Here is a 19,455-nt window from a genome sequence, read left to right as displayed (position 1 = left end):
ACCGGTCCATGGCGCAAAAAAGGTTGGGGACCGCTGCTCTTAATTGTTGTGACACATGTTCGAAATGCAGAGAGGTGCGCTCGATTTGCCACACGGAGCAGCGCGAGAGTAAAGCACGAGGGAGGGGCTAATAATCGGCTCAGTCATTTTTAAAGATCGCTGAAAGCCCAGATCGTAATCGAGATTAAAATTCGATTAATTGAGCAGCCCTAGTACGCAGTACGAGTTATTGTAACTGACTGTAAAAACTCAGCACAACGAAAATAAACTACACCTAAACTTGGTTTATATCTGACCCAGATAGACTGCAGGTCATAACTTCATACCTGAAGTTCAGTTAACCTCATGACAGCTCATGACAGAGGTTGAGGTTTGTATGCTGGTAAACATGTGCAACTCTGTAATTTGTCAATTGCAGAGGATGTTTTCTTTATCTCTAACAAAAGGCATTTCTTTAGTTTATATAACCATATCATTGTCCCTTTGAGACTGTGCTGCTTCAGTAAATGTAGATGATCTTATTGAGTCTGAGCATGCCCTTCTGGGCTAGATTAAGAAAACTACTGTTTGGCTTTTATCACACAGGCTTAATAGGCTCTGTAATATCACAAAGCTTGTAAGCTCAGGTTTATACGTGGGGGCAGTCTTTAATTAAGGTGGAATGTGTGAAGAAACACCTCACTGCTCCCTGTTCAAAATGCACACTCAGATCTGTGTAGCTAGCCAGAGTTTCACTCTTTAGAATTAGAGTAAGGTTGAAAAACCTCAAGACCAAAAATGTTATGCCCTCATCACATCCACGTGTGTCCTTGAGCTGGGACGCTGAACCTTCCGCTGATTACGTGACCTGGCCAAAGACTGTCAGCTAACTACCCAAGCTCTAAATGGCTGCTTCATTATATAGCCTCTCTTCCCCACATTTTTGCCCTCTCTTTCCATTTGCCCTTCTACTGGCCTCCCTTTAGAAAGATTTATGGCTGTCAGATTTTTTTTTTCATTTTAAAGCCAGAGCAAGGACACAAGAACCGTCTGTACCTGCAACCACAACGAAAATTAATCTCCTGGTCTGTCTCTCTCTCTCTCTCTCTCTCTTTCTCTGTGTCTCTACCCCTCTCTTTCTTTTTCCCTCTGAAGGTAGTTGGCGGGGATGGGAAATGATGGAGGACAAAGGCCCTCGTGTAGCCGACTACTTTGTGGTGGCTGGTCTGACGGACCCGTCCAAGCCGTTGGACCAGGAGATCCACTTTGATGATGTCTGCCACAAGACGGCCAGGCCTAAGGCACCCATCACAGATGTGGCAGTGGTGATCCGCTCAGTGGGGGAGGAGGTGCCGCCAGGGTTCACATGCATAGAAACAACACCGACAGGCCAATCGGCTGATCTTAACAACGGTGCCCTCATGGCGCCGCAGATCTTATTGTGCTACAGGCGAGGTCGTGACAAGCCACCGCTAACCGACTTGGGGTAAGTATCCAAAGGAGGTTGCCTTGTTTGTAATTAAACAAGGCAAAGCACAACATTGTCTTTATTTCCAAAACCTTTTCTATAGCTGGGCTAACACCACTTTGAGTCTGTATTTGGCTGTTTAAGTGAGCTTGCTAACATTGTCAGGGACTACATTTACATGCTGATGCATAAGCAGGTTAAAGCTTGGTGTCCCAAACATGGATTTGGGCTAGTCTGAGACTAAAGCTTTTCAGTGGAGGTGTTCATTAAAGTATTTCTCTTCTTGTGTAGGCCAAGAATTAACCTGTCTGCAAATGCTTTTGTAAATGCTCAGATGTCAATTTTACTTTGCCATCAAAATGCAAAATCAGAAAGGAATTTATGATGATGATGATGATGATAAAGCTAGGGATGGGAGGATCCAGTCTGGAAGCAATTCATATTACCACTGAAGTATGGAAAAGTGTCACCTTGTCAGGAAAACTGGAATAGGCTGCAAAAGCCAAGTGGGACAGATTATATAAATGCATGTAAAATAAAGAGATCCAGTTCATCCTCTGGGAGACATAAATATCTGTACATTAAAAAAAAAGAGAGTTGAATTCTGCCGCAGAAAGAAGGTGAAAAAGACAAATGGGAAAGTGTTTACACTTCTCTTTTGAAATAACAGTACGTGCGTTGTGAACATTAGAATAAATTTATGAAAATGTAAATTGAGTCACTTTTGCTAGGATTTAGATACTCATTAAATTCACCAGCTTGACAGAATTTTCTAAACACCTCGGATGAATGACTGTAATGATGTGCTGACTCCAAGCCTGCCCAAGACATGCAGTGCTGTTGTTTACATATGCAGTACACAATCTCGTTTATTATTCATCTTACTTGTTGGAACCATTCCAGGAAGCAAATTTAGCAAATTTGATTTCAACTCTAAACTCGAGTTGATTCACTCTTTTATGAGAAACTCTGAGTCTGATCATGACCAGGGATAAGTTGGCTATGTATGTTAACTCTCTGTGTGGAAAAAAGGGGAATTGGCCTACAGTACTGTGGCAATGCATAAATGATGAGCAGAGATTATCCCTGAATTAGATTAAAAAAAAGCGATATAAAAGAAACAGTCCATGTTTCATCCATTCCAGTTATGAATGCATGTCAATGTGAAGCAGTGACATTTATCTTAAAAATCAGCAGGGAAATATAAAATAAGTTAAAATGATTCTATTTTCTTTGCTCCAATCAATTATCATTTACCCAGTTAGATTTAAAAAAAAAAAGGTTGGATTCTTCTTCCTTTTGTTTTTTCCCCCCTTTTTTTACTTTTTTTTTTTTTTTTTTTGCCTGTCCCGTTTGGCTCTTTTGCCATCAGAATTATTGTCTAAAGACAAAGAAAGATGCCCAACGGATTTACTCTACTAAATTGACCATCCCAGCCTTGCCATAATGGTCCATTTGATTCACCTTTTATTGTTTATTTTATTTTCACTTGCTGAATACGGGACAGACTTGACTGGAGGAAAGAAGGGGAGAAAGAAAGAGGGAAAGAGAAACAGCTGAGAAGAGGGACGGGGGAGAAGGGCAAAAAACAAAAACCAACAGAACGGGCAGCAAAAAAAACAAAAAAGAAAAAAAAAAAGAAAAAAAAGAAAAATGCATATATCGATCACCTGGATCACCTGTTGAGAAAGAAAAAAGAAAACAAGCAGAAGAGAACAAGAGTAATAGAATAAACAACATCACAATGATATATGGGAATATGACAGTAAATACTAAATATTAAACATTATTGTGCAGCACATAAGATCAACAGAACACAGTGTGCTTTGAGGTAGGAGCCAAAAAGGGTGTAGTTTGTGGGTGTGATCACCCGTGTGTACACCTGTGAGCATGGACGCGCTTGTTTTTTTAAAAGGTTCCTTCATGTAATGATCTGCTAGAGGGTGTGGGGGGGCCACAGCCCGTCCTCCAGGGCATGAAGCAGGTATGGAGGAGATCAAAACTCCAGACACCTAGAGGCCCCCAGAACACAAGAGACCAAGGAAGACCAACAGAGGGGCAGCCGCGCCACTGTCCCAGAAAGAGCTGAGGAGAGTCCCAAATGAGGGGTCACTCAGCAGCCACGGAGCAGAAGCCAGGGGGAGTTGCAGTCTTTGCACCATCTTTTAACTTTTAAATGTCCTTTTGGACTCACAAATCTTGCATGGCAACATTTAATGATTCTATTTATGAGGTGTGTAAATATTTCAGCATTAAATGCTGTTTGAACACATTCGGACTGCCTGCACCCTGAATTCAAAATCTCCCTTTAAACTACATTGTTAGTCCAGTTTAAGAATCTTTAAGTTGTTTCAGCTACACCGCAATAATCCTCACCTGGATATATTCATATAGTCACCACCATATGTTGTAATTGATATTGATCTGAGTGCAGAGGAACTGGCTGACAACCTGACAGTTGCCTTATTGTCTTTACAGTCACAGAGCTTTATAAAAAACAGCTTATAAAAACATTTTTGTCCTTGTTCTTTGAGCACAGAGTGATTAATGTTTAACTGGAAGTCATCCTAGGAAAAAAAACCAACTTAAAACTGCTAATTGATGTATTGCCATATTTGCTTTGGTATCGACTGAATGAATGATGATATGCATTGACACAGCCAGGCTAAGCATGAGAGGAGTCCTAGTTCAACAACAAAAAATTAAAAACCTGCCAGTGTGCAGTTTAGCTTCATGGAGTCTGTTACCCTGGTAACTGGCCCAGAGTTGAAGCTGGCTCTCGCTGAAACAAAAACTAAATTCCCCTCATTTCACAGTTAACAAACTTTCTGGAGAAGCCCTATTTAAGATCAGTTGCTGTTATCAGGAAACATTGTGGTTGTTCTTCCTGTGACTGGCAGCTTTCTACCAGCTGTGAAAAGCGGCCCAAAAAGCTGAAGTGCTCTCACGTCAGAAAATGCTCTGCTCTGCCCTGGAATCCTCCTTTGTAGCAGTTTTCCGCAGTAGTTGCTTTCAGCCATTGTGATTTTACCAACAGAAAAGTGGAAGCGAAGCACCGTTAGAGGTGTCCTCTTCAGCAGCATCTTTTCAGCTGTGTGAATTCAATACTGTTTGCTGAGCACTCCCATACTAGTGGTGATGATGCTAAGGAGGCTCTCACTGGCCTCTGACACTACACAGTGCAGTGCTTATCAGGCACTGACAAAGAATGTGCTCAGACAATATCAGCAGCTTTTGTGTGCTGAAAGCCCAAAGGGGCTGCACTTCCCAGACACTGGCAACACTAATGGTTACTGAGGGCTTATGTGGGTGAACAGGTGTAGGCACTATTTGCATGCAGTTTTACTCAAACATTATATTTTTTGCTGGCACTGTCTGCAAATGGAGAAAGTGTTGTGTATGTGTGGCAATTTAAGTTTTTCAACGCACACATTTTGACTCATGACAGCAGGAAAGCCACAGGTAGAACTGTTAACTATTATTCATTAATTATGCAATCTCTCTTCAGTGACCATCACATATAATACCACACCTTGGGTCGTTCTCTCCTAAATAAATGTAATTGTTAATATTATTGACTAAAATAAGCAGTAATTGTAAACAGTGCTCAAAATGTGTGCCCTGAAAAAGGTCTATAATGAGGATTAAAAAGGGAACATACGGAGCTTCATCGTTCCATCCATTTTCTTCTGCTTATCCAGGGCTGGGTCATGGGGGTAGTTGCCTAAGCAGAGAAGCCCAGACCTCCCTCTCCCCAACCACCTCCTCCAGCTTGTCCAGGGGAATACCAAAGCACTCCCAGGCCAGCTGAGAGATATAATCTCTCCAGTGTGTCCTGGGTCATGCCCACAACACCTCACCCAGGAGGCATCCTTGTTAGAAGCCTGAATAGCTTCCATTGGCTCCTTTTGACGGGGAGGAGTAGCAGCTGTACTCTGAGCCCCTCTTGGATGGACGAACTCCCCACCCTATGTCTAAGAGAGAGGCCTGCCACCCTTTGGGGAAAGCTCATTTCCACCACTTGTATCTACTTTTTTCAGTCACCACCCAAAGCTTGTGACCGTAGGAGAGGGTAGGGACTTAGATTGACTGGCAAATCGAGAGCTTTGTTTTTATGCTCAGTTCTCTCTTCACCATGATGGACTGGTACAATATCCACTTCACTGCAGCTGCAGTGATCTCCCTATAGTTGGAGCACACCCACCAGTCCCCCTTCTTGAAGATGGGAACCACTGCCCTGGTCTACCAATCCAAAGGTACTGCCCCTGCTCTCCATGAAACATTGTAGAGACGTGTAAACCAAGACAGCCTTACAACATCTACCGTCGCCTGACGGTTTTCCTAGAAGCTCTTCAAGGCAGTCCAAAAGTCTTTTTCCATGGTCTCTCCGAACTCATAATAATAATGGATTGGATTTATATAGCGCTTTTCAAGGCACCCAAAGCGCTTTACAATACCACTATTCATTCACTCTCACATTCATACACTGGTGGAGGCAAGCTACGGTTGTAGCCACAGCTGCCCTGGGGCAGACTGACAGAAGCGAGGCTGCCATATCGCGCCATTGGCCCCTCTGGCCAACACCAGTAGGCAGTAGGGTAAAGTGCCTTGCCCAGGGACACAACGACCAGGACAGAGAGCCCAGGGATTGAACCGGTGACCTTCCGGTTACAGATGCGATTCCCAACCCCCTGAGCCACGGTCCATCCCTCCTTTCTGCTTCAGCCACTGCCTGAGCTGTGTTCCACCTGGCCTGTTGGTATCTATAGGCTGTCTCTGAAGTCCCACAGGCTAACCAAGATCGATAGGACTCCCTCAGTCTGATGGCTCCCTTCACCTGCAGTATCTAGAATCTGGTTTGCGTTTTATCACCACAACAGGCACTGATCACCTTGCGACTGCTGAGGTACTGAACATGGTCCATTTGGACTCAATGTGCCCAGTCTCCCTTGGAATGCTGTCAAAGCTCTGCCAGAGGTGGGAGTTGAAGATCTTGCGGACCGGGGCCTCTCTCAGGCGGTCCCAGCGCAGCATCCTAATTATATGTTATGACATGCAGGTCTGTCTAGTATGCTGCCTCACCACCTGATCCAACTCACCACCTGGTGGCAACTCAGCCTCTCTCTTTATCTCAGTGTCCAGAACACACAACTGCAGATTTGATGATACAGTTAGAATGTCCCTACACGCCCCTTCTTAAGGCTGCACCAGACTCTGCCCTATGGCATAAGGTCCGACCATCAGGCGCTCACCCTTGGGCACCCTCCACAGGTCTGGCTCCAGGGCAGGGCCCAGGTAACCCTACCCTGGGAATATTTGTTTTATAAATACATATTTTATTGAGCCATTTTTTAAGAGTGTATTACATATATTTGTATTGACTGATGTCAATACAAATATATACACATGAACAGCACAGAAAGACGTGCAGAGCAAAGTCGGTCACTTTGCTACCACAGCAATCCACGCAGGAACCAAAAAGAAAGAAACTATAAAAATCTCTCGGTCGACTACTTTACATTCTCTTCTCTTTCCAGCTTTCAGACAGTGCCACAAAATGCCTGTTGAGTTCACTTGAAACAGTAATGGAGGATAAGTGCATAATGGAAATACCAAGAGGAGTGTTTAAAATTACTGCCACTGTTGTGTATCTCTCAGTACTTGTCCGCTAAGTGGTTTGTACAAGGGTCCTCTTGTGCAGTACAGGCTCAATATATGTGTCAGTATACTGTAAGCTGTGTGTATATACATGTGTGAAGACTATCACAAATCTCAAAGTCAGTCAAAGGCAAATTCAGCTGATAAGTACAAGCGAATAGGAGTTAAAATTCTGCTTAAAAAATAAGATTTTCAATTAAAAGCAGAAAAACCGAATACTGATTTGATATCTTTTCATTACCAAATGTGCATTTAAGTCAAAGTATTCCAGCTGAAAGCTGAGTTCGCACATAAGAAGGAATCAGTAAATAGAGAAGGTTGCATTGGAATAAACACTGGTGCTAAATTTGTGCTGCTTCTAAATACAGTGTCATCTACAGCAAAGTTGGAATGTTTTGTTGTTTTGTTGTTTTTCTGTTTTTTGGGTTTTTTTCTTGCTTAGCTTCACCACAAGCAGAGACTGTTGTCAGTTTGGGTTTGAATACAGCCTCAGCTCACTTGGCTACATTAGGATCTTGTGATGTCTGTTTAAGTGAGCTGGCGTGTTACCGTTGCCTGATGTGAAAGCTAACTAGCAACACTGCTGCCAAGCTGACAGTCTTTGACCAGCAGCTGTAATTAATATGTGTTAGAAAGAAACTAACATGCTTCCATACTGATTACCTCCTGTGAGTGATGGAAGAGATTGAGAATCTGTAATGCTTTTTCCCCTCTGCCTCTGTCAGTGCGCCCCAGGGCAGCTGTGGCTACAATGTAGCTTGCCATCACCAGTGTGTGAATGAATGGGTGGATGACTGAATGTAGTGTAAAGCGCTATACAAATACAGGCCATTTACCATTTAGTCACAGGTAATGTTTATTGCAAATTCTATATTGTCTGTATTAATTGGGCCATATGCTGTTTCTCAATGAGATCTGTGTCATTTTTGATCTGTTTTAGCATATCATTAGACAATACCAGGGGTGGGTGGGCTGCCTGGACACGAGTTTGTTACAAGTTTGTAAATGCGATAACTCCTGAACGAGGCGAAGTAGGACCGTCAAATCGATACCATAGGCACATTTACTAAAAATCTTAGAGAGGTTGGAATCTCAGTGAGTCTTCAACTCAAGATCTAGGTGGGGTAGCACTGGTGGTCATCAGTATTTTCAGTCATTGTCAATCAGTCAATCATTTTCTAATGTGATTTATAATCTTCCTCCTTGCATATACAGTGTAGTTGTACAGTGTTGGACAAACAACTGTGATATGTGGCCCTTTTTTTGTCTGTTCTTTTAAAGAAATAGATGTTAGTAAACTAATGTCTTATTTGGACTGGAAAAGGATGTCTGCTCAACAAGACTGTGGCTGGCAAGAATTCCATTATTAAATTGGAGCCAGATAGTGTCCAGACTTTTTCCTCCTTTGCAACATGCGTTACTGTGGCCAAAGTAATGGAGGTGGTTCTGAGCTTGAATTTGCCACTTTGAATGCTTATAAATGTCTATTTGTTTTTCATGAATTCCATCAAATGCTGCTTTGGATAAGATAATACAGAGCAGACTAATCAATTTCATTGTGCCAGCCACTGAATTCTGCACTAGCATAGGACTTGCTCCAGCTGAGTAGCCCAGCAATCAATTGTGCATGGAAATCACACTAATAACTACACCCCGATGTGGCAGTTTATGTGGTTGACCACATTGCTGTGCTTCCTCCTGTAGTGTGCTGTATGAGTGGAAGGAGCGTCTGAAGCAGGGCTGCCACCTTATCCAAACCACACCTTCTGGTCGCCCAGCCAACATCAGTGGCAATTCCTCCCAACGCATCTACATCACCTACCGCCGGGCTCCCGAGAGCCAGCCGCACGCCGCCTTGGCCGTCACAGATGTCTGCATCATCATCCCGAGCAAAGGGGAGACCCCACCACACACTTTCTGCAAGGTGGAGAAGAATCTCAACAGCAGCATGGTAAGGGAGAAACTGGTGAGGAATAGAGGAATACATCACTCAGGGGTGGGTGATATAAACGATATACGATATAAATGATATAAATTTGGCCAACGATAGAGATTTTGACTATACCGCTCTATCGCGATAGCACATGTTGATGATGTCATCAAGCTGCGTCTGTTTTGGTCGAAAGCATCGCAGCGGCTACAACCATTATCATCTGCAAATTATGCCGGGCGACAGTCATAGCAAAGAGATGAAGCACTTTTGAAATATGGGGAAAGCCAAAAACTGCGCTTCCTCCACTTCCGTAACATTGATTCATTAATGTTGAATTCTCTGGCAGCTGCTCTATTCCCATGTTGTTGCAGTATATTAATCACTAACCTCGTATTGTGGATGAATAATCTCAGTTGTTCTCCTGACTGAAGTTTGGCCCGTGTATAGCATCCTGCTATGTGATTGCATTTGTCCCTAACCACCAGAATCCCTCACGTTAACTTTTATCGAGTGGAAAAAAAGTTGGCGTTCATCCTCCGGCTTCACTGTGCTAATGTTATGCTAAAATAGCTGTGTCGCTAGCAATCATGTAGCACAACATTATATACCAGGTAGTCCAACTTCAGTAACCCTACAAACGGCACTGCTGTTTAGTTTTCTGTCTTCATTTATGTTGGAAGTGGTAGCAGAGCTGTACGTTTTAATTAGTTTTAAAAATCTCTCAGTCAGAACATGGTATGAAATGTTTAGGTGGAAACTAGCGAGCTAACTTCCTGTTAAATTTAATAAATTCTGTTTTCATGGATGCATGGATGTAAAACTTAATTGTTACACCCGATAAAGCAGCAACGCTGATGATTTAATTAAAGATGAAATAATTTAGACCGTTTTTAACCCTTAGCCTTTGACTTTGGGACCTGAATGGACGGAGTTTTGGACCCAGATTACTCCGCGAAGCTCCTCACTATGGCAGCCGCAATGCTCTGACAATCCATCAAGTAGTGCGGCTTATCAAAGTTGTACTAAAACATTTTTTAACAGATTTCTGTACGCCAAAATCGGTTCGAGGTCAGTAAGCACAGTAGTATCTTTCATTTTTGTGCTAAAGACACAAATACTAAAGTGTAACAAACATCTTGAACTTTATGTACAAGTTGCACACAAATAAAAATAGCAACACACACTCAAAACCACAGACGTCAGCTATTGAGGAGGAAGATTAGTTCTAAAGACCTAACAGAACGAATGACATCAGCATAAAGAGGGTAAGATACAGAAAGTGTAAACTGGAAGCAAACATAAGTTAAAAGTATAAACCAAATATTTGAATGGGAATGAGCCATTTTAGTCTAAATATGCCAATGCAAATGTTGATGGTATTGTTGGATTTTTGAAAACAGGAAAATTAGATGATAGGTGCAGGTCGAGAGCAACTGGGTAAACCCATTAATGTCACATTCTTCAAAACAGAATAACTTGTAATTTAAAAAAAACAAACAGTTCTTAACAACTGAATGTGGATTTTTTTCCCTTTCTGAAGGTACTCTATGACATTTTGAATTCAGCAGATGGTTGCTCGTGCTGTCAGGCCGTCACCTGAAATGCTAAGACATTTAGTCATAAGTCTTGAATCCTCAACTTCACTCTGCTGTCTCATTTTACAGTTTTTCTCAAATGCTAAAACACATGTCACAAACGTTACCACCAGGTCCCCCAATGTCCAAACACAACACCCTTCTCTAAAGCTACATAAACACAACCACACCTTCCCACTGCAAAACTCAAACTCCCACACCAAGAGAGCAGCTCGAAGCTGTCAAAACTGTAAACACTATACACATCATTACACACTACAGCAAAACAATTGAAAACACAATGCTCAATTTGTGAGAAGGTTCTTTGTTTCATAACTGCCAATGCATATTTTAGAAACTATACAGTAACGGATCGTCGTAGATCTCTGCAGAGGATTAGGCATTTAGATTTGTGAGTTTCATATGAGTAGTATAAATCTATAGAAAATCCTGCATGTACGTACACTACTGTAACACAACTCAATGCAAAAACAGAATCTATTGCACACAACAGTAATCTTGAAAACATGAACAGGGTGTGAAGTTTTTTTATTTACGTTATTCACACCACACACACACCACAATCACTGTGCGGCATCATGTCGCTGAGCTGTTGCTCGCATCTCGTCCGTAATGATGGTGCGAGGTTGTCTTGCTCTCCCTCCTGGACCTTCTCCTCTCCCATGTTGGCCTTCTCCTCTTCCTCGTTGGTCGCTCCTCTTCCTCCTCTCATTTGAACTCCTCTTCCTCATTGGCCTGCTCCTCTTCTTCCAGGGCCAGCTCTTCTCCCTCCTCTGCATCAAATTCCTCTTCCCCTGACTCTGCCTTCATCCATTGTGTTTGTTTGGAATCTTCAGCATACTGTGCACTCTGAACTTGCTTTTACATGTGGGTACAGCATTAGCAACAAGTGTCTTCAATTTTGAGTCATTGTGTGTAGTGAATGACGCCAGGTGTGTTCCCTGTGTTCAAAGATTGGTGACTGTGGCAAGCATTTTGCATCACATGGGCTTTCATTTGAGAATATGAGCAGAGTTGTTTTGCAACATGTGTTTTAGCAAGGAAAAATGTGTTTAGATTTATGAGTACAGAGGGTTGTGTTTTGTGAATTGTGTCTTCATGTGACATGTGTTTATGGTACTGGAATATGGTGGCTACATTTAGTAAATGTGTTTAGACTACTGGTCATTTGGGTTACAGGATTGGCTTTTGTGTTTTAACATTTGAGAAAAACTGTAACTACTAAAGCTTTGTGTGAAACTTGTCAGCAATACAAGATGGTTCTGAGCTTCTTTCTTTCTCATACTGTCATGTGATAAAAAATTTTAAGTCATTCTGTTCAAGTCAAACTTCTGTGTTTTTTTTTTTTGTTTTTTTTTTCTTTATTGTGCTGACACATGTTGTGGCGTGAAAGCCATCTCATCTGTTTATTGTTTTTTTTTCTAGTTAAATGTGTATTTCAGTATTTTGAAGAGAATTCTCTGCCTTCATGTAAGGTGCTCCAATTGGCTAGTACATCTAATTATGGAGAACCATCAAAATGCCTCATGAAGGTTTTTTCAATGCTGTGTGTGCGTGTGCTTTCTTAATATAGTTTTTTTTCTTCATATAGTGAAGCCCCTTGAGATAGATGTTGTCTGCTTCTGCATTTCAGTTTCTCCACACCCAGTATTTGTGCTCTGTTCACTTTCCTGTCATACATATTCTTTTTATGTTATTCTGCTCTCTTATCCCACCAGCACACACACACACACACACCACACACACACACACACACACACACACACACACACACACACACACACACACACACACACACACACACACACACACACACACACACACACACACACACACGCACGCGCGCACACACACACACACAAACAGACTAAATTACTGTAAAAGTCGTTGCAGTGTCAGCGAGGTCTACATTTGGCATTTCTTAGAATAGGCAATCCCCTTCAAGGTGCTGTTTGTGGCTGCATGTGTCCTGAAATTTCCTAGTTCATTAATCTATAGACTTTTAGTGCCTGAAGCAGAATGTGATGTCCTATTAAAATTTTTTATTAAACTTTGGAAGCATCCTTAGTTTTAGTTGTCAGAAGCAAAGGTAGGAAGTAATAAAGTACAAAAAGTTTGGTGCTGTACCTTAATAAGTGTAAAATGCACTTCACACACACACACAGATCGGTATAGCGAGATGTCACGTTTATTTATGGGTTTACTTATTGTGACAGTTCACAGTCTGGTCCGCTCAGGTCTCAGCTGTTCCAAAGCTCCCCTCCGCTCCTCTCCCGTCTCACTAAAAAGGGGAAGAAACTGTCATCAGACCAAACGCCACTAGCTGTGTTCTCACCTGCCTCCCCAGCACCGCCCCATTGAGCTCACTGCACCACTCCTCCCCTGCAGCCGAGCCAGGGACCACACCTCCACCACAATAAGATTCTTACATAGAATTTTTAGGTATCTGTATCTACTTGAGCGTTTGTTTGTTTTTTGACAGTGTTTGTACTTATACTCCCTCACTTTTAAACACAAATATCTCTTCTTACTACTCCTTAGTTTTCAAAAAGCCTTCCTACCTTAGGTTCAAGACATTTTGTGTGTGTGGGTATTATTTCCCATCACTAATCACCAAACCAATTTTTGCCTAAACGGAGGGAATAAAAACCTTAGAAGATACAATACAAAATGCCCAAAAGTACAAACAATTTGCATTGCACTTTATTTAATTCCTTTAGGATTTACCCAAGAATGACCTTAGAAACAATGAATGATGATATTCTTTACTTATGGTACATAGTACTTAGAGCATGACGGATTTATCGGCAGGCAGATGTTATGTAAATGGACTGGTTCTTATATAGCGCTTTTCTACTCTTCTGAGCACTCAAAGCGCTTTACACAACTTGTGCATTCACCCATTCACACCAGCAGATTTTTGTAGGTGCTTTCTAACTAACATTCACACACACTCATACTCTGATGGATGCATCGGAGAGCAATTTGGGGTTAGTATATTGCCCAAGGATATTTGACATGCAGACTAGGGGAAGCCAGTAATCGAACAACCAACCTTCCAATCAGTAGATGACCTGCTCTACCACTTATTTTACACACAGTTCTACACTCAGCATTCTTCCAAATGACACTTGTCTGGGAAACCGAGTCAGAGTGAGATATTACTGTCTTTGGTGTTCTCATGATGGTGATGGAGCATAATATATAACACAGTGACACACAAGTGGAAAATCTTCCGTAAGTGTTGTGATAAAGACCAGTGATGTGATCACTCAGAACTAATTTCCAAACCTCTAAGGCAGAGGTGTGAAATACCCAGCCTGCTGGACAGAAGACTTATCTTATATAGGTTATTATAGGTGCAGTGGTTTTATTGGTGTGCCCCCCTGGAGTTCAGATAGCACTGTTTATAGCCCATAAATTAAAGGCACACAAATTAACTAGACCATACAAGCGAAATGCCCCCCACAGAGTAACAGAACACCCAGATCTCCTAAATGTAAGGGTCAACAGTTTATGATGTTCTTTACTCAGATTTTGCTTCAGCTTTCTCTTCCCCACCTCTAATCTGGACAAAAGCTGTTGCAAGCAAAAGTCGTATTGAAGGTTTCAGCAAAGTAAGACCATTCGTTTTAGGAAATAAATAGAAATCTATGCAAATAAATCTAAAGATTTCTTTAGTTATTACATGTGACTTAATATATGGAGATCTATGACTATGATTTTTTTGCATGTGTAGATTAAATGGGTCGTTACCAACATCTGGTGAGAAATTCATGTCAGTAGCACCTTTAGAAATATATTTACTTTGAATATTGGTGTCATATTCGATACTTAGTGTATCTGCTGTATCGTCTCCTGACTAAAGCAGTAACTCTCCAAACGTAAAGAGTCTAAAGGGTCAAAACATTGCTGGTGGAGACAATACAGTATGTCTCCTCTGAAAATGTTTCGTATTATCAGTGCACTAATCACAACAGGGTCCTCCCTCAGGAATGCTGCAGCCACGGTTGGCTGCCACTTCTGCCGTTTAGGTCCATTATTTAATCTTGTTTACATTTAATAAACATGATGGGAGCAAGTTTGACTTTATGGCTATCCATGTACGGAGAACAGATCCTAGGCTGATACTGTGCTGCACAATAAAAACACTTAAATAGTGCTTGTTGTTAGTTAGTTGAAAGAATTGCAGTTCTGAAAAGGATTAAGTGGAATGCGGGCCCAGATGAGATTTTGATGCGTTTTGATCCTGATTGGCCCTAAGATGACCCAGAGGATAACAGTATGACCTGTTTTCTGCTCTTGTTTTCAGTGGGGATCCTCAGTCTACCTGTGTTACAAGAAGTCTGTGGCCAAAACCAACACAATAGCGTACAAAGCAGGTAAGCCTTTTTAATCTGATAACTGTCAGTGCACACAGATCCAAATACTGATGTGAACCTCTAAGAAATCAAATGGTATGTTGTCTGTAGGTAGCTTTCTCTTCTGCCAAATTATTTGCATTGTGGGTGAGAAAAATTTGACTAGTCAGAGTGGATTTTGCAATGCATTTAGAAAGTTACCCACTCTTTTATGAATAATAAATTGTCGAATTCCTAACTGTTTATTGCATATCGGTTGTTTCTATATTTGCTGTAACTGTGTTGGTGTAGTGATGTTGAGACAAGCGTATTCTGCAGAGTGCACTGGCTGCAGGAGGGCACTCTGCTACAGTAATGCTTGCAATTCGGCTTGTTTAAACAAGAATTGAAGTGAAGTGATAAGCCTCTGCATGCCAATATTATTCCCTGCTAGGGAGTTAATGGTTAGCATATATTTACATGTAAGGTGGTGATTATGCCACATTAAATACTGTGTGTCTTCCCCGTTTCAAAAACACTGACATAAGATTTTCTGATAACACTATTGGCTCAGAGTCGGCGGGTTTGGCTGAGTCTCAGACTTGCTGACGTTTTGTTGTGTTGTGAATATGCAGCAGACTGTGAAGCGATATTATCTAATGCTTTGGATGAGTCAGCTCACAGAAATGATGCTTATTTTCAACATTTCAAGCCAGGAAGGAAATCCACCAAGCAACAAGCTTCAGGTTTAATCCATATGTGAGCAAAGATAAGTTTGTTCTGCGATGGATGTTTGGTTTTCATGTAGAAATGACATGTGAAGGAGCACTTATAGCTGTGGAGCAGGACATTAGTCAGAGTGTCTATGTAGTAGGGTATTTAGCACAGGGAACTGCTAAGGCCCTCCTCCTTTTAGCGCGTTTAGTGTTAAAGTTTTGTAATCCAATATATATATTAGACTAACAGAAAAAATGATTGCCTGTATAATTCAGTGAAACTTTACAGTGTAACCAAGCTTAATAACCATTTTCAAGAAATTATTTGGCTCCTGTGGCACATTTGCTGTTTATTTCAGCATTCTCATCAGCCACAGCTAAAGGGCTATATTTTATTTTTTGGAGGAGACTAAAAATGAAGCTAAAGATCATCACCAAGCTGTGGTGAGACTTAGCAAAGTACACCACAAACAAATGGAAGCCATTTGCTTTCAAAGTAAAAGTTTATCTTTAGCACCACAACCATTGTTTCTAAAAATACAACTTTTTACTTTCAGCTTTACCTTCACCAGTTTGTATCGTACTCGTCACAGTTTTCACAACTGTTTAGTAGAGGTGGGAATCACCATACATCCCACGATACGATATTATCACAATACTTAACGCACGATACGATATTATTGCAATTTTTTTTAAATATTTTGCGATATTCAGATTCTGTACATAAAGGTAAACGTTATCAATATTCATTTTATCTAATATCAAAGTCTCACACTCAGTCTTTCTCTCATTTCAGTCAGTTTTATTGTTGACAAACTGAACGGTTTGTATTACAGTCTAGTCCAACTTAACTGAATGCAACCATCTGGTACAATTATAGCTATTCTGAACTATGCAATTTATGAAAACTATGCAGCCCGTTCAGCAACTGAAGAATTTGAAAGTAAATTAAAACAAAATATAATTTTACATTAAATAAAAAAGTTTTAAACTTAATTAAAATAAAACATGTCTTAAATTAAAATAAGTAAACTGTCATGTTTATTGCTGCCAAAAAAAAAGTTAAACACATTTGGATAGTGAAGGAATGTCAGGATTCTTGCTCAGAAAAAGGATCAACATGCTCTGAAGTCAGAGTTCCAGTCCACAAAAACTTTTTTTGTAACAAAATATCGATTTCTGCTGTCCCTGTATCGATACATTATTAGCAAACAAAATATCACGATACTACACAGTATCGATTTTTTCCCCCACCCCTACTGTTTAGTAAGTAGCTGGCAAGTGTTTGCAGTGTCATTTACTTGAACTAGCAGAAGTGTCCACATTCCTAATAAGGCATAACTTTAAATCGTAAAGCTCTTTGTGTAACCGCTTAGTTCATATCATCCTTTATCAAGCTGGATGCAGCTCAAGAGTTAAGTAAGTGCCAAAGTAAAATCAGTACTTCATTGTTCTTCATTTGTGTCCACTGACAGTAACTAATTGTCTGAATGTGCGATTATGTAGGACTGTTTGCTTATTACAAAGCCAGGCGTTTCTAGTGACACGTTGCCTCGATAAAGTTGTACATTATCTTTGTGATTATAGTACATTGCACTTGTTTGCTTTTAAGCTTATTAGAAAGGAAATTTTGCATCCACATTAGCTTGTAATTGTTATTCATAGTGGGCTGTTGCCCTCAGCTGCTCTCTAAATTGAGTTCTCAGTTGTTTGTTTGGGGTTTTTTTGTTTCTTTTTTTCCTTCTGTTAGGTTTATTCAGCAGATATCCAGAGGAGGACTATGAGTCATTCCCTCTGCCAGAGTCTGTTCCTCTCTTCTGCCTTCCCATGGGGGCCACAATTGAGTGCTGGCCAGCTAACACCAAATACTCCCTCCCTGTTTTTTCCACCTTTGTCCTCACCGGAGCCTCTGGAGAGAAGGTGAGATGAATGAATGGATATTTGGCCACACTACTTTATTTCTCACTCATCCAGGTGACTTACAAGCTTCTCTGGCAACAGCATTGGATCTGAGAGCCTCCCACTGACTGTTAGACCTCATCAACAGACTTCAACTGCCATCTGTACAGCTGACACGACCACAGAGTCATACACTGTAGTAGGGCACGAGAAAACCACATTGTGCTGCATGCCAGAAGTAAAAATAGGTCAGGCATGTTGCCAAAACCTTATAAACTCATATGTAGTGCTTTGTATTTTAAGGCAGCAACTTTGAATTAAAACACAACAATAAAACAGCCTCCCCAACCCACCCCCCCACCCCCCAAAAAGAATCTACCAGCTCACTAGAAGAGTAAATGCCTGAACACTACTGTAAGGACAAGGTTGTTCCTTTTGTAGTCTTTTTATGGAGCTATCTTTTTTGCTTCTCAGGGCACAACAATGCAGACTCTGTTTCTCTTAATGAGTCACTCTCTCACACATATGCACATCAAACCAGTAACCCGATATATTTAGTATCCCAGTCATGCATTTTCCCATCATAAATCATATCACACTTTAAAAGAGGCATTATTACCTTCAATTCCAGTTATATAAAGGCTAAAATATAGTGTTGTGCGGTGTAAACATTGTTCACGCGGGTAATATAAACTTAATTTGATCCATCAATACGTACAGTTTGATATGTTGAGGAGTTAGTAAAATATCCAAATACTTAGCACACTTCAAAAAGAGGGACAGTTTTAATTTCCAAGATAGACCTTAGTAATCAAGAAATCAATAGACTTGTGTGATGATCAGAGTTAAAGGCCTGGGTTGACTGGAGGGGCTTTTCAGATTTCAAAATGGGCTGCAGCAGTCTTATATTGGAGAGTATTCCCCATAGATAAGGTTACAAGTGCTAAGACATAGAGACAGACAGCCAAGTTACAGTCACCAGTTTTCCTAAAACGTGCATGTTTTTGGACTGTGGAGTCCAAAGGAAACTCATTTTTCTCAACAAGCCATCTTTTTATGGTTGCCCAACTTTGCTTTTTTCTATCTTGAATTCTTTATTAAAGAAGAAAGGGTAAATTTATGCAAACAAACCCGGCAGAGGTTCACTGACACATCAGCAGAGGAGCACAATTCCAGTTTCAAACAGGCACACAGGCACATCCTTGGTTTCCAAATCTAAACACAAGCTCTGGCCTGCTGTGCTGATCTCTGGGTTTGGAATGGCGTCCAGTTGTGGTTAGTGTCATATTGACACATATTAGTGAATTATGTGGTAAAACAATCACGATTGAAAACAAATAACATCCAAAGCCTTCCACTGTTTAATCGTTTGCTCTGCTGAACAAGGTCAGTTAGAGGTCAGCAGCAGTTGGCAGTGCCAAACCCTTCTCGGTCTGCTGCTGCTGAGTCAAGTTTCTGTGTGTGTGTGTTTGGAAGGTTGACTCTAAGGGGGATATTTGGTGAGGACAGTGTGTTTTCTGCCTTGTCATTTACTAGCCAAGGTCAGAGGAAGACCCAGCTGGACTCTGGCAGTCTGCAGACTCCATTGATAACTGAGCAATCACGCCTAAGTTAAATATTCTATATTTATTGCCATAACCACAGTCTCTGCTACTTTTTTTGTAACTTTATCGTCAGTTAAAAGGTGTCAAACCTCCAGTTTTATTTCTAGTTGGCTTTCTGTTTCTGGATGAAACCGTAAACTTTGTGGTGGAAGAAGGAAAGTCATTCATAGACATTCATAGAATGAAAACACAGTGCTTTTTAATAAAAAGGCTTTATTTTTGACCGCAGTGTGTACATAGAAGCAAACACACCCACTCATTGG

General features: G+C 41.0%; 1 protein-coding gene across 1 annotated transcript in view; it reads left to right on the top strand.

Moving 5' to 3' along the window:
* LOC102310308 (DENN domain-containing protein 4C) overlaps positions 1–19,455 on the top strand; it is a gene marked incomplete at its 3' end in the record, with an annotated part of 57,172 nt that overhangs the window by 18,223 nt on the left and 19,494 nt on the right. Inside the window, 4 exon segments of the mRNA XM_014340761.2 lie at positions 1,135–1,465; positions 8,810–9,056; positions 14,946–15,015; positions 17,440–17,609. Of these exon segments, the coding sequence (XP_014196247.1) occupies positions 1,155–1,465; positions 8,810–9,056; positions 14,946–15,015; positions 17,440–17,609 (798 nt within the window).

Source organism: Haplochromis burtoni, unplaced genomic scaffold (assembly GCF_018398535.1).
Source record: "Haplochromis burtoni strain Fernald_Lab_line unplaced genomic scaffold, NCSU_Asbu1 Contig_401, whole genome shotgun sequence".
Classification (NCBI taxonomy): Eukaryota; Metazoa; Chordata; class Actinopteri; order Cichliformes; family Cichlidae; genus Haplochromis; species Haplochromis burtoni.
Note: the sequence above shows the minus strand (reverse complement) of the source record. Positions and strands in the feature narration are given on the sequence as shown.